The sequence below is a fragment of the Phocoena sinus genome, chromosome 17 (genome assembly GCF_008692025.1).
Source record: "Phocoena sinus isolate mPhoSin1 chromosome 17, mPhoSin1.pri, whole genome shotgun sequence".
Taxonomy (NCBI): domain Eukaryota; kingdom Metazoa; phylum Chordata; class Mammalia; order Artiodactyla; family Phocoenidae; genus Phocoena; species Phocoena sinus.
In genome coordinates, this window is record NC_045779.1 from 63,496,207 (window position 1) to 63,512,003 (window position 15,797).

Genomic DNA, 15,797 nt, shown 5'->3' on the forward strand with positions numbered 1-15,797 from the left:
GGAACATATGTTTATGTATAACTAATCCACTTTGTTATAAAGCAGAAACTAACACACCATTGTAAAGCAATTATACTCCAATAAAGATGTAAAACAAAAATCAAAAAACAAAAAAACAAAAAAAGAGATTCATCTACAGATACTTAAACTAACTGGGTGGGCAGGGAGACTTAAACCCCATGAAATCCTAATAAAAGATTACTTCCTATGTTTAATCATTTTTAATCAAAATAGATACTTTTTTGTTGTTTTGATCAATTGAATGTTAATAATGATAATTCAATACACAAAAATTTTATTTCTTGGAGCTCTGTCATCACGGAAAAGTGGAAAAAATCCAACTTTTGTTTTATAAGTATGAAAGGATAATTAATAACTGACTTTCAAGCATGAAAATATATCAAGATAAAATGCTGTGGGTTAAGTGGATTGAAAATACAAATTAAAAGAGGGAAAAAAAAGAAGGTAAAATTTCTGACTACTAAGAGAACTCGTTCATGTATTAATTTTTTTTTTTGCGGTACGCAGGCCTCTCACTGTTGTGGCCTCTCCCGTTGTGGAGCACAGGCCCCGGACGCGCAGGCTCAGCGGACATGGCTCATGGGACCAGTCGCTCCGCGGCATGTGGGATCTTCCCGGACTGGGGCACGAACCCGTGTCCCCTGCATCGGCAGGCGGACTCTCAACCACTGCGCCACCAGGGAAGCCCCATTTATTAATTTTTAATGTTTCAAGACAGGTATCAAATAACTATAATTTTTACATTCCAGTGTATACTTATAAAAATGTGATGTAATAGTTTTATTTTTTAATGTCAACCTTAAAAAATGACAGAAATGATCCCTTTGTAACTACTTAAACCTATGTGGGGGGCGGGGGAGACCTTACATCTAAGGTCAGCTTAAAAATGTAAAAGCTGGTACTTCCCTGGCGGTCCAGTGGTTAAGACTTCACCTTCCAATGCAGGGGGTGCGGGTTAGATCCCTGGTCAGGAAGTTAAGATCCTACATGCCTCAGGGCCAAAAAACCAAAACATAAAACAAGCAATATTGTAGCAAATTCAATAAAGTCTTTTTAAAAAATGTGAAAGAGATTATAGAGCTCAAAAATTTGGAAATGCAGGGGAAAACTTTCATGACATTGGATTTGGCAATGATTTCTTAGGACACCAAAAGCACAGATAACAAAAGAAAAAACAGATCGGTTGAACTTCATCAAAATTAAAGAACTTTTGTACAAAGGACATTATCAGTAGAGTGAAATGGAAACTCATGGAACAGGAGAACATATTTGCAAATCATGAATCTGACAATGACAAAGGACTGATATCCACAATATATAAAGAACTCCTATACTTTTAACACCACCAACAAAAAAAGATAAAAATGGGCAAAATATTTAAATAGACATTCCTCTGAAGAATATACACAAATGGTCAATACACATGAAAAGATGCTCAGCATAAGTAGTCATAAGGAAATGCAAATCAAACCCAATGAGATACCACTTCACACTCATTAGGATGGCTATTATCAAAAACAAAAAAAGAAAAAAGAATATAAGTATTGGCAAGGATGTGAAGAAACTAGAACCCCTGTGTACACTGTGGAAAATGATATGGCAAAAAATTCAACATAGAATTACCATATGATCCAGCAATGTTGCTTCTGGGTATATACTCAAAAGAAGTGAAAGCAGGGACCTGAAGAGATACTTGAACGCTCATGTTTATAGCAGCATATTCACAACAGCCAAAAGGTGGAAGCAATCCCAGTGTTCATCAACAAATGAACGGATTAAAAAAATATATATATATATACATATATATAGTACATACAGTGAAATATTATTCCGTCTTAAAAATAAAGGAAATTTTAAACACACTGAAATAACATGAATGAACCTTGAATACATTATGCTAAGTGAAATAAGTCAGTCACAGAAGTAAGGTTCCTTTTATGAAGCTCCTTGCCAGGGGCTGGGAAGAGGGAAAATGGTGTGTGTGTGTGTGTGTGTGTGTGTGTGTGTGTGTGTGATGCTGGGTTTTTTTTGGCGGGATCTGTTTCCCGACTAGGGATTGAACCTGGGCTGCGGCAGTGAAAGGGCTGAGTCCTAACCACTGGACTGCCAGGGATTCCCAGGGGAGTTAGTGTTTGATAGGTACAGAGTTTCAGTTTTGCAAGATGAAAAATTCTGCACGCAGAGGGTGGTGATGGTTGCAGAACAATGAATGTACTTAATATTACAAAAGTATACACTTAAAAATGGTTAAAATGATAATTTTATGTTATCTATATGTTATTACAATAAAAAAAAGGAAGTAAATGTCACTATATTCCTGGGGATAAAAAAAAAAAGTTTGTTTCCATAGGAAAAAAGAAAGGAGGGAGTTGCTAAATACTGGGAAAAAGATTCCTTGAGAAACTTAGAAGATTTAATCTTATAAGTGAATCTTTGATTTGCATAGTGAGTGGCTTACTTCATCGTCCCTAAATAAGCACTAAGCATCAAGAAAGGCTCTCCTTAACAGCATGGAGAAAAAAACAAAACAGGTTTTTTGGGAGTCACCTATATAAAGGCGCATACTGGGGAATTTAAAAATATAACTTTCAAAAATGGTTTTTATAAAAGCAATATAAAAATAAAAGCAATACGTGCCCATTATAATCAGAAAAATGAAGAAATGTACAAAGATGAAACTGTCACCCTTAATTCCAAGCTACCCACAGATAACCACAGTTAACCTTTTGGTGCATAAACCATTCTTTTCCTTTGCAAACACATTCACACAATTTTAAAATTGCGATAATATTATTTATTCTTTGTTACTTTTTTCTAGTAATACAACCATTTTCCCATGTCATAAAATCTATTCTAAAACTCTTTTTACATGAATGAATAGTATTTCAGCCATTACATAAATTTAACAAACTGCTTAATGTATCATGTATAGGTAATCTGCAATTTTTTGTGTTATAAATACCTCTAGAAGAATTATCTTTTTTTTTTTTTTTTTCGGTACGTGGGCCTCTCACTGTTGTGGCCTCTCCCGTTGTGGAGCACAGGCTCCGGACGCGCAGGCTCAGCAGCCATGGCTCACGGGCCCAGCCGCTCCACGACATGTGGGATCTTCCCAGACTGGGGCACGACCCTATGTCCCCTGCATCAGCAGGTGGACTCCCAACCACTGCACCACCAGGGAAGCCCTGAATTATCTTTTGAACATCTGATTTCCTAAGGAAACTAGCACAGTTGTTAAATCAAAGTCACATTTTTTTTTTTTTTTTTTGCGGTACGTGGGCCTCTCACTGTTTTGGCCTCTCCCGTTGCGGAGCACAGGCTCCAGACGCACAGGCCCAGCGGCCATGGCTCACGGGCCCAGCCGCTCCGTGGCATGTGGGATCTTCCTGAACCGGGGCATGAACCCGTGTCCCCTGCATCGGCAGGCGGACTCTCAACCACTGAGCCACCAGGGAAGCCCCAAAGTCACATTTTAATACAGCTAATCAAAATAATTCTCAAGAGGTAAGTTAAACATCAACTAGTAACAGTAATTAACAATGGATGATAGAAATGGGTACTTTCACTATCTATTTTTTACATTTTTGCAACATGTATTACCAGAAAAAATTTTCCTAAGAAGTGAAAAACAAAGAAAACATACTTAGTCTGAAAACTAAACCTAGTGATGTAGTGTCCTCATTTATTCTTTCGCTAAAATCCACTTTAATATTGAGAGCACTGATTGTTCTTAAAAGTGAAGTTTAAAAGGAGAAAAAATACAGTTCATTAGATTTTAAGTCTGTTATAATCTTGCAGAATCAGTAAGTTAGAACAGGGAGCATGCAACAATAAGAAAAGTTTTTCCTCAAAGTGGACACAATTGAGAAACAGAAATATTCTGATGTTATTTTTCCACAAAAGATCAAGCTTAGTAAAGCTTTAAATTAATAAAAAATATGTATGGGAGTCATATTGGTTGAGTTAATTCAAGTTATCAATTCAACAAATGAAATTTAAACAGGATTTTTAAGATCACAGTTATATTACTGACATGAAACGTATTCATCCAGACTTGGGGCTTCTTGAAAGCCTAAAAAGCAGTGTATTCTAATGTACAATGGTATACACATTATACCTACATTACATAGTTGTGACAGCCCTCGTTAGCTTCATATTTAGACACTGGTGTGGTCAATTACTCATAATGGATCTACTCCACAAGTTCCAGCAATTTGCTTTCTAACCATACAGCTCTTCCAGTAGATCTAAATCTCCAAACAGCTAAATCCAATGGCCTTCTCTACCTCATTCACTTCTATGATCACTCTGTTGTTTGCTTTGATCCTTTGTTTACATGATACATTTTTTTTTTTTTTTTGCGGTATGCGGGCCTCTCACTGTTGTGGCCTCTCCTGTTGCGGAGCACAGGCTCCAGACGCACAGGCTCAGCGGCCATGGCTCACGGGCCCAGCCGCTCCGCAGCATGTGGGATCCTCCCAGACCGGGCACGAACCTGCATCCCCTGCATCGGCAGGCGGACTCTCAACCACTGCGCTACCAGGGAAGCCCATGATACTTTCTTTTTTTAAACCTAATTCATCCTCTTCCCACCCTTAAAATAAAGCCATTGCTCCAGATCTTAAATATTCTTGTGTTTTGCTATGCACCTTCAAGGATTCAACTCTCAACTCTATATAGGTGACTCACAAAGAAAAATAGTCCTTACCTCTCACCGAACTCTGGCGTCATAGTCCCAAAGATGTACAGCTTACCTCTTCAGCTGGAAACAACACTGCCTTTGCTGCCTCTATCTGAACAACTCTCAGACCCCTTGCAGTACTTTTGGACTTTTTCTCTCCGTGCCTCTTAATACCACCTTAATTTAGGCTCTGGTTTTCTCTCCTTTGGTCTGTTGTGATAATAATGTACTAATTAAGAGCCCAACCTTTTAAAGACAGACTGCCTACGATTGAACTGTATAATCTTCTCCAAGTTACATAGAGACCTTAGTTTCCATATCTGTAATGAGTATAATAATACTTTATTTGTAAATTTTTAAGTTACTATACTTCAATTTAAAAATAGGGACTTTCTTGGTGGCACAGTGGTTAAGAATCTGCCTGCCAATGCAGGGGACACAGATTCGAGCCCTGGTCCAGGAAGATCCCACATGCCATGGAGCAACTAAGCCCGTGCGCCACAACTACTGAAGCCCGCGCGCCTAGAGCCTGTGCTCTGTAACAAGAGAAGCCACTGTAATGAGAAGCCCGTGCACAGCAATGAAGACCCAATGCAGCCAAAATTAAAAATATAAATAAATAAATTTATAAAAATTTAAAAATAATAATTTCGGGAAAACAAACAAAATAATAATAGTTACTTTACAGGGGAAATATGTGTGTGCGTATTAGGTACCTTGCCTGTAACACAGCAAGTGCTATGTAAATGGTAGCTATCAATATTATAATCTTTTAACTGGTCTTCCAAACTCCAGATTTGTTGACTATAATCCATCCTAAACACTATCTCATCAGATCTCTGTTCTAAAAGTTGCAACTTCTAAGCCTAAAATCAAGAACCAGCACAACACAAACTAACAAAAATGGACAATAATGGACTATTATTGTCACAAAACAAGTACACTCTCTCAAATGCAGAGCAGCCCACTCCAGGGAGCAACAGTCATCGCCACTTGTCAAAATATCCCTCTCCATGCTTTGACATACTTCACTGAACTGTACACTTGTCATTTTTGTGTTGTGATATGCTTCAAGTTTTAAAGTATCTCCCATAGGCTGTACATATCAGTGTCGAGTTTGGGATATTTTTCCAGGGCAAATAAACATACAATTGAAAAAAAAACAACCAAAAACAGTACCTTCTACATACTACAGTGTTTCATTTTACCTAAAAACATACCGAAGAATAAAAACGTACATAAACACAACCCAAAAGTAACGTACAATCATCACCAAGAAAACCCCTACTACCCATCCTTAACTATCTCTTCAGCATGAGAAACAACCCTAAATTTAATGAATCAAAGAGCCTCAGACCTGTGAAAGCACAGAAATAGGCAATGGCTAGCCTGACTCTGGAGGAAAGGGGCATCCAAACTTATAAATAGGAAGAAAATAAAAGCTTAAAAACCAAAGAAACAGATTTAAAACAACAATAAAATATTTTCAGGGAACCCATACAAGTCAGGGGGAAAACAAACCCTTAAGCGCAGTTGAGTGAGATCATATTCAAAATGTAAAAGTAAAATGTGGTTGAAATTTCCCCAGCTGTCCAGCGGTTAAAACTCTGCACTTCCACATCAAGGGGTGAGGGTTCGATCCCTGGTCAGGGAACTAAGATCCCACATGCCATGCAGTGTACCCAAAAACTTAAAAAAAAAAAAAAAAAAGTAAAATGTGAAAATGTGGTTAATAAATAGGTAACTGTAGGTATCTTCAGAACTTGAAGGTCAGCCTCCAAGATTAGATGAAGAAAAATGCAAGTTAATGAATTAATATGAATAAATCCAACCATCTTTAAAAGGAACCTACTCTAAGAAATGCTGTCAATAAATGTGTGAATGAGACAAGGAAATACCCAAATACAATGAGGGTGGATCAAGGAGTTAAGTTTCTGAAATGCATGATTGATGTAAAAAAGCAAGCTATAATCAAATCAAATGTATTGAATGTAAAGAACCCTAATTAGGAAATATTCCAATCACAAAGGTATGTTTCATTTTTGGTATTGGTGGACTTTGTCAGCATGAATACATTACCCCTGAAGACCCAATCCCACGCTCACTAAATAACACCCTGATTACAATTTGTTCCACGGAGGATTTGAGAAAGGAGTACTATGTCTCAAAAAGATATAATCCCTACTGGAAACCCTAGTCTGGAAAAGAATCTTTTCAACCCTACAACAACCAGGTGAGTGCTAATTGCTCAACCACCACATACCACTGATACAGCAAGACAAACAACAAAATATTTATTATGCACCTACTATGCTCTAGGTGCTAGGAATAACAGCTGAACAAAAGGTCAAAATCCAAACCCCTATGGAGTTACATTCTGATTTGGGGAGAGATAAAAATATTTTAGAAGTAGGAAGTTATAGGATATTTAGAAGGTGGTAAGTGCTAGGGACCATAAAACAGAGCAAAGGGGCCTGTCAATGAGTGGTTTGCAATGTTAAATAGTATGGTTAGGATAAGCATCATTGAAAAGGTAAAATTTTAGCAAACACCTGAAAGAGACTGTTTCATAGGTTCTCCTAGGTAGGACTCGCAGCTCTATTGCTTACTATAAAGGTGAATTGAGCAACTTATTTAAGTCTCTGTGCCTCAGTCCTCTTACCTGCAAAACAAAGATAATCGCACCTACCTTATAAGGTTATGATGATTGAGTTAATGTTTGTAAAATTCTTGGAACACGTTAAGCACTACGAGTTCTGAGGCTTTTTTTATTTTTTAATTAAAAAAAATGTAAAAGGTAAAGGAATAGCTCATGCAGATATCCAGGGAAAGAGTATTCCCAACAGAAAGCAGAGCAACTGCAAAGGCCCTGGGATTCAAGAAGCAGCTAGGCCAGAGAGGGTAGAACAGACTGGGTTTCGCAAAAGGGAGAATGGAAGAGGATGTCATCATAAAGGGAAGGAGGCAAGGAGGTATAGGGCTGCTTCTCAACTTTTAAACTTTTACTCTTAGATAGGGATTTTTGAGCAGAGGAGTGATCAACTGTTTTGACTTTTTACAAGATCACTCTGTAAGCTATACTGCGAACTGACTTTCAAGGGAGGAGGGCATTACATATAAGGGTGGTAAACAGGGAGGCTAGTCAAGAGTTTATTTTAATAATCCATGGGAATTCCCTGGCGGTCCAGTGGTTAGGACTCGGAGCTTTCACTGTCAGGGCCCGGGTTCAATCCCTGGTCGGGAAACTAAGATCCCACAAGCCACAGTGCTAGATCAAAACAAACAAAACCAAAACAAACCAAAACACACACAAAAAACCCAAAACACTATATTAATAATCCAGGCAAAAGATGATGGCTTGAACCAGCATGGCAACAATGGAGCAGCTAAGACGTGGACGGATTCTGAAAAAATTCTGAAAGTAAAGCCAACAGAATCTGCTAATATGAACAGAGAGAAGAGTTAAGGATGATTCTAAGGTTTTTAGCCTTAGGAACTTAAAAGATGGAGTGGCCATTAAAATCGACTGTGGTCTCAACAGCTGACAATGACTGAGTCCTAACTATCAGCCAAGTGTTCAGGTAACCTCCTTACATGCCTGATCACATTTAATTCTCACTACCCTTGTGGTGGGTATCACCCCCTTTTAAGCAGAGAAACCTGCTGATATTGGTAAACTGATATTCATAACTAACAGTTGTTTTTTTAAATTAATTTTTTATTGAAGTATAGTTGATTTACAATATTAATTACTGCTGTACAGCAAAGTGACTCAGTTATACATACATATATATATATACACACACACACACACACACACACACACACACACACACATTCTTTTTCATATTCTTTTCCATTATGGCTTATCACAGGAAGAAGTAACAGTCGTTTTAAGTACCTAACCTATGTTTCTTAACCAGTATTCAATACATCATTACAGTCCCAGGAACTAGCTTTGTCCTGAAGATAATAAACACTCAAATATTTACTGAAATAATTAGCTGTTTCTGAACATAGGTTAATGAGTCGAGTGACTGAGTTTATTGAAGAAGTGTCCAGCCGCCCCAGATCTCTTAACAACTTCTGCCTGTGATTGAGAGACAGATCCTAAAAGTCAGGAAATTGTTTTTTCAATTCAGAATCACAATTTCAGAGACTGACTGGACCATTTCATTCCCCTCAGTAGAGGAACAACTCGTATAGGGCCTCTACAAAAGATACCACTAATTTCCTATCGGGATCTCTCTCTTACCTGTGGTTTGTCCCTCTCTCCCACCACAGGTTACCTCCCCTTGGCCTCTCATTCTGACTTCCCAGTTCTAACCCTCTCTCTGGTCCTAGTTTTCCCACCCCCATGACTACTCTCCCTTCAACAGAACTAGACTACTTCCTGCTGCCTTAACTTTACTAACGTTGCTTCCTCAATTTCTCTAACCCTTTGTTAGCGCTGTCTCCTCCACCTGTGTCTCTTTCGGCAGCTGGGGTGGGGAGGGGAGGGAGGAGAAGCTTTTTTCCGGAAGACCTTAGTATACTGCTGCACCTTCTTGGAAACCTACAGACCTTGCTTATAACCGTAGCATGAAATAACAGAAAGAGAAAGGTGGTGGCGGCAGAGAATCCAAGTTCCAATTTTCGATCTACCACTTACTGGTTAGCTTCTTGAGTCTGTTTTTTCCTCTGTAAGAGCCATATCGTAACTATCCATTCTCATGGAGCTGTTATGAGGCTTAAGTGAAGAAGACGTACATGAAACGTTGCTCTCCATCTCTCTACATTATGCAACCTGGTATTATTCACTGCGTTCTGGTTACCGAACCCCTCTAGATCGTAAATGAAGGTCAGGGAACCTGACTTACAACCTTCCTATCCCCCGCGGCCCCTTAAACACTTGTTATGCATACAGGAAGCGCTCAGTAAATGCGTGTGGCTCGCGATCGCTGCAAACCTAGGGCGGGAGCCCGGGCGACTGGACAGGGAGGTGTGTGAGGTCGGGGGCGGGGCAGCCCCAAACCGAGATTCGGCCTCCAGCTGCACTTCAGCTGCGGAGGGCTCCGGTTTCCTCTCGAGTAAAAGTGGGTGGTAACGCACCGCTCACCCTCCCGCAGTCAGTCCATCTCTCCACCCGACCCACACCCCTCCGGGGCTCGGATCTTGAGAAGCCTTCCATTTTACTTGTCCTCGACAATACTCCTCCCAACCTACCTCCCTCTCCTGCCTCCACCCCCAGCCAACTGTCACCCGGACCGCCCGCCCACCCACCCACCCCACCATCCTGGGCCCCACCGGGCAAAGGGCCGCCGGCAGTCCCCAGGCCCGGCCCCGAGGGACCCGCTCCAGGCCGGTACTCACGCCCGCGGTGGCCACGGTGACGGCGGACTGCTCAGCGGCGCCGGCCGAGCGAAGCCGCCTCCGGCCGATCTGCTCCAGGCTCAGGAACTCGCTGGACAGGTCCAGAGAGTCCGTGGCCGAGGCGGCGGGGTGGCTGTGCAGCTCTAGGCTGCTGCGGAGGACCACCATCTTCTGTCCTTCCTCGCCCGGGCGTCCGCGGCGGGAGACGAACCCGGCGGCGGGAGACGAACCCGATGCCAGGCGACAGCCGCTCAGGCTCTTCCGCGCTCCGAATTCTGGCGCCACAAGCTCCGCGCCGACGGCCGCAGGGCGCGAGCCCGGAATCCCTCCGCCGCCTGTCCCTCCCACGTCGCCACCCTATCACGGCGGGCTCGAAACTTCCCTCCCATCTGTAGAGCAAAGGACTTTGGGCCGAACTTGAGGAGAATCCACACCGACAGGGTAGAGGACCCGAGCGGACAGTGACGTGAGACCACTCTCTCCTTTTTCTTAGATAGTGCCGGCTCGCAGAGCTCGGCGGAGGGAGACGGCAGGTAGTGGCGCGCGTCCCGTTTGGAATTTTGGCGCTTGGACGCCGTAGGGGGAAGGGAGGCTCCCGGCCGCTGTGATTGGCTGGCGGGGCCTAGCGGCTCCTCCCCGCCGCTCCCGACACCTGCCTTCGGCTTCCCGCCACGCGGGATTCAAATGCGAATTGCAGAGTCCTTAACTGGACTGGGAGAAAGCGCTTGGCTTTTGACAGGTCTTGACTTTGATTCTTAAGAGCTTAACCCAAACAAGTTAAGAAAAAGAGAGGTAAAAGAGAGCGGGCAGAGTATTATAGTTAAAGCGCAGGTTCTGTACCCAGCGCCAACAGATCCCGCGATCTTGAGCAAATGATTCACCTCGCCGGGTCTTAATTTCCTAATCTGTGTATTAACTCTAATTACAATACCTGAGGTTCTAAGATTTTATTATACCTTAGAACCGTGTCTGCACATAAATGTTTGCCAACATTACAGAATTACAGAAGATGGCTTCTCTAAAAAATTAAAACAGTTAACGTGACCACTTTGAAAGAGATAGCAACATGCTGAATGATCAGCATGTGAGAGGAGCCCTACTGAAACAAACAAAAGCTATTTATTGATTTGGATAACTACATTTCCTTAATTCGACATGATTGAGCATCAGTTATGTGCCAGGCAGTATTCTAAGCACTGGGGATGCAGCTGTGAACAAAGAGAGCAAAAATGCCTCAGGGAACTTAATTCTGGTAAAAGGAGAAAGACAACAAACTAAATGATACGTTTGTTAAAAGGTAGTAAGTGTTAACAGAGAAATATAGAGTAGGGAAGGTGAAGGGAAGCGTGCAATTTTAAACGGCGATTAGGGAAGGTCTCACGAAGTGTAAACAAAGACCTAAAGGAGGTTAGGTATATCTGGGAGAAGAGAGATGCAAGCAGAGGGAAGGAGAGGACAGTGGGCCGACGAGATCAAAGAGGAAAAAGCTGCTAGGAGCCGATCCTGCAAGGCCTCAGCTTTCAGGCTTTTGCTTTTTATTATGAGATGAAAAGACATCACAGGGTTTTGAACAGAGGAGTGACTTATTCTGACTTTTTGAAAGAATCCGTCTGGCTGCTGCATGGAGAATGTAATATTGGGGACAAACTTATGCTTAAAAAAATTGTTGTTAATCTGAAATTCAACTTTAACTGGTTGTCCTGTATTTTTATTTGCTAAATCTGGCAACTCTAGTTAGGAGGCCACTACAATTATCCAGGCAAGCAATGACGTGACACAGACCAGTATGAGAGCTGTGGAGGTAATGAGAAATGGTCAAATACTAGGTATTTTTGGAAGAAAGAGCACATAAATTTACTAATTAATTGGATTTAGGCATGAGAGAAAGAGAAGAGTCAAAGATGACTCCAATATTTGGTTGCTTGTTTGTTTGCTCGAGCTAATGGCAAGATGGAGCTGTACCTAACTTAGAGAAGGCTCTGGCTAAAGCAAGTTTGGAGAGAATATCAGAAATTCCTTTCCATGCACATTTAAGATACAGAAGTTACTATATATTCAGCACTTAAAATTTGGCCTTTTAAGAGTTTTAAAAAATTATATTTACCACAGCATTATTTATAATGTCAAAAAGCTGAAAACAACTTGAATGTCCCTCAGTGGGACCTTAAGAAGAATAGTCATTAAAAATTATGATGCAACTCTGTGTTAATTTAAGTATATAGAAAGTTGTGCACAGTGCATTGTAACTTGTTAAGAATGTACAAAGAAATAGATACCATACAGTTACATCTTTGTTTTAAAAAAGTATATGTGTATACTTGCATTGGAAAAACCCCCAAAGAAACTACAACAAAATGTTTAATTTATAGATGGTAATAGTATGGTTGTTGTGTAGTTTCTCTGTACTTTTCTCAATTTTTCTGTTTTTTTTTTTGCACTAAATATGTATTACTTTTACAATAGGGAAAAGAAAGCTTTAAGATGATTGTTTAGGGGGATGGTGGTGGTGGAATGAATTGGGAGATTGGGACTGACATATATGCACCAATATGTATAAAACTGATAACTAATAAGAACCTGCTGTATAAAAAAATAAATAAAATAAAATTAAAAAAAAAAGTATACTTGCATTGGAAAAACCCCCAAAGAAACTACAACAAAATGTAAATGGTTAATTTCTGGATGGTAATAGTATGGTTGTTGTGTAGTTTCTCTGTACTTTTCTCAAGTTTTCTGATTTTTTTTTGCATTGAATATGTATTACTTTTACAATAGGGAAAAGAAAGCTTTAAGATGATTGTTTAGGGGGATGGTAGTGGTGGGATGAACTGGGAGATTGGGACTGACATATATGCACCAATATGTATAAAATTGATAAATAATAAGAACCTGCTATATAAAAAAATAAAATAAAATTTAAATATATATATAAAAAGATTGTTTACCCAATATAAATGAAAGCAGAAAGAACAATATTTAAAGTAGCATAGTGGGCTTCCCTGGTGGTGCAGTGGTTGAGAGTCCGCCTGCCGATGCAGGGGACACGGGTTCGTGCCCCAGTCCGGGAAGATCCCACATGCCGCGGAGCAGCTGGGCCCGTGAGCCATGGCCGCTGAGCCTGCGCATCCGGAGCCTGTGCTCTGCAAAAGGAGAGGCCACAACAGTGAGAGGCCCGCGTACTGCAAAAAAAAATAAAAATAAAATAAAGTAACATAGTCTACCATTATGCATTATACATCGATAAACATTTATGGAAAGAACTTCCACCCAAAAGGCATATACATTTGTGATTTTGTTATATATTACCAAATTGACCTCCACAGAAGTTATAGCTATCATTTTAGTTTTTAGGTTTTTTTTTTTAGGGTGTTAGAAATATAATATCTTTTTTTTTAAACATCTTTATTGGAGTATAATTGCTGTACAATGGTGTGTTAGTTTCTGCTTTATAACAAAGTGAATCAGTTACACATATACATATGTTCCCATATAGTTTTTTTTAAATAAGCAAAGAAATAGAAATTTCAGAACACCAAGAGATGGAGCCAGCCAAACGGTTTTCTTTGTTCCTTTACTCTCTCTCCAACAGCATTAAGAATTACCATACTTGCTTCAGCCTTTAGTTGATGTAGTGGGTTGATCTGTGTACCCCAACAGGATACATCCAAGTCCTAAACTCTGGCGTCTGTAAACATGACCTAATTTGAAATAGGGCCTTTGCAGATGTAATTAGGATCTTGAAATGATATCATCCTGGATATACGGTGGACCCTAAATCCAAGTCTGGTGTCATAAGAGAAAGGAGAGGAAGATCTGACACACAGACTCACAGAGAAGAAGGTCATGTGAAGATGGAGGCAGAAATTGGAGTGATGCATCTGTAAGCCAAGGACCACCAAGGATTGCCAGCAACCACTAGAAGCTCGGAGAGAAGTATGGAACATTCTCCCTCAGAACCTCCAGAAGGAACCAGCCCTGCTGACACCTTGATTTCAGGCTTCTGGCCTCCTGAACTGTGAGAGAATAAATTTCTGTGTGCGTGTGTGCGTGCGTGTGTGTGTGTGTGCATGCGTGCACACGCATGTGTGTGTGGCGGGAGGGGGTGAGATTTAAGCCACCCAATTTGTGGTAATTTGTTACAGCAGCCTTAGGAACTTATAGAATTGGTCTGGAATTGGTCTTTGGCAGGTCATTTCTTTCTTTTGCTGAAGTCTTAGCTATTGTCGACAGGAATGTCTTGATGTAGGAAAAGAGGGGCAGTAGAAACTGAAGTTCTTTCCCATACTCCCTGACTTCCTAAAGAGGGTCAAGTGTTCTTACCTCACATGTGACAGAAAAGAGGCCTGAAGTAAGAGCTAATCATAATTCATTACCTCATCTGAGATGAGGTCATAGGTGGGTCCCTTTCTGTTTAGTAACAAAAATAGAAAGTAAACATCAGTTTGAACAGGGATTTCTTTCAAGAATGTGGTATATCTGACCTTACTTAAATTTGATAGCTAATCTCATTGATTTCACATGAAAGAGGAGAAAATCATTAATCCCATGGAGGTGGGGGTCATAGTTGACATTTTCCATTTTTTAGCTACTCCAAATTTAAACAGACACCTCTCCTACCTGAGAGATTTTCTCTTTGAGTGGGTTTGGTTTAGGCAGGGCCCACCTCCTTCAGTGGAAATCCAACAGGGACGGATACTTCATTTCCCTGTTAATCTGGCAACTAGGGCTCAGGCATGTTACCTCATCTCAATCAGTAGGTTGCTCCCACCTGGGACATGCATTACGTCTTGAAGAAGTGACCCAAAGATGCAGGGGCAGAGATTATTCTTGGTGGCAGCAGCAGAGGCAGGGGCATTTAATGGTGGCATTCTCACCAGCTGATTTTTGGATTGTTGGAGCATTTTATCAGTGTGACCTGGCTGTGCTTCCTCCCCTCCAAGTCCTACCCAGCCTCCCTCATCCCCATTCTTCTAGTAAATTTGACTTCCTGTTTAAGTTAGCCAGAGATGGTTTCTGTTTTTTTTTTTTTTTTTTTTTTTTTTTTTGTGGTACACGGGCCTCTCACTGTTGTGGCCTCTCCCTTTGCGGAGCACAGGCTCTGGACGGGCAGGCTCAGCAGCCATGGCTCACGGGCCTAGCCGCTCCGCGGCATGTGGGATCTTCCCAGACCGGGGCACGAACCCATGTCCCCTGCATCAGCAGGCGGACTCTCAACCACTGTGCCACCAGGGAAGCCCTGTTTCTGTTGTTTACAGTCAAGAACTCTATCTGGTATAGAGGCTTCAGGTTAGAAAAGGGAATTGTACCAGTGGTTTCCTTTTTTATTTTGTTTTGGTAGCATGCAGGATCTGAGTTCCCTGACGAGGGATCAAACATGTGCCCCTGGCAGTTGAGGTGTGGAATCTTAACCACTGGACCAGAGGTCCCTTACCAGTGGTTTCTTATAATGGACACTGCCATGTTAGACAGATACCCCTATCAGATTTGGAGGATGGAGGACCAGAAGAGGGGGTATGTTGGCACAGGAAGTGAGCCAAGAAGACACATCACAATTTTATGATGTGGTTTTCAGACTTTCCCTCTTTTTCAGCCTCCCCTGAATATACTCAATTTCTCAATTTTCCCATGTAAGGTGTGGTACACAGCCCTCAGTCTAATACCACAGGCATGGGCCCTGGGACTATCGCCTCCCTCCCACTGCATTCTAAGTAAGATTAGTAATAATAGTATTGTGCTCCAACCC

At 41.1% G+C, this 15,797-nt stretch overlaps 1 protein-coding gene across 1 annotated transcript in view; it reads right to left on the reverse strand.

Moving 5' to 3' along the window:
- ATAD2 (ATPase family AAA domain containing 2) overlaps positions 1 to 10,366 on the reverse strand; it is a 73,068-nt gene extending 62,702 nt beyond the window's left edge. Inside the window, 1 exon segment of the mRNA XM_032610325.1 lies at positions 10,055 to 10,366. Within this exon segment, the coding sequence (XP_032466216.1) occupies positions 10,055 to 10,222 (168 nt within the window). The 5' untranslated portion in view covers positions 10,223 to 10,366.
- Positions 10,367 to 15,797: the final 5,431 nt, after the last annotated feature.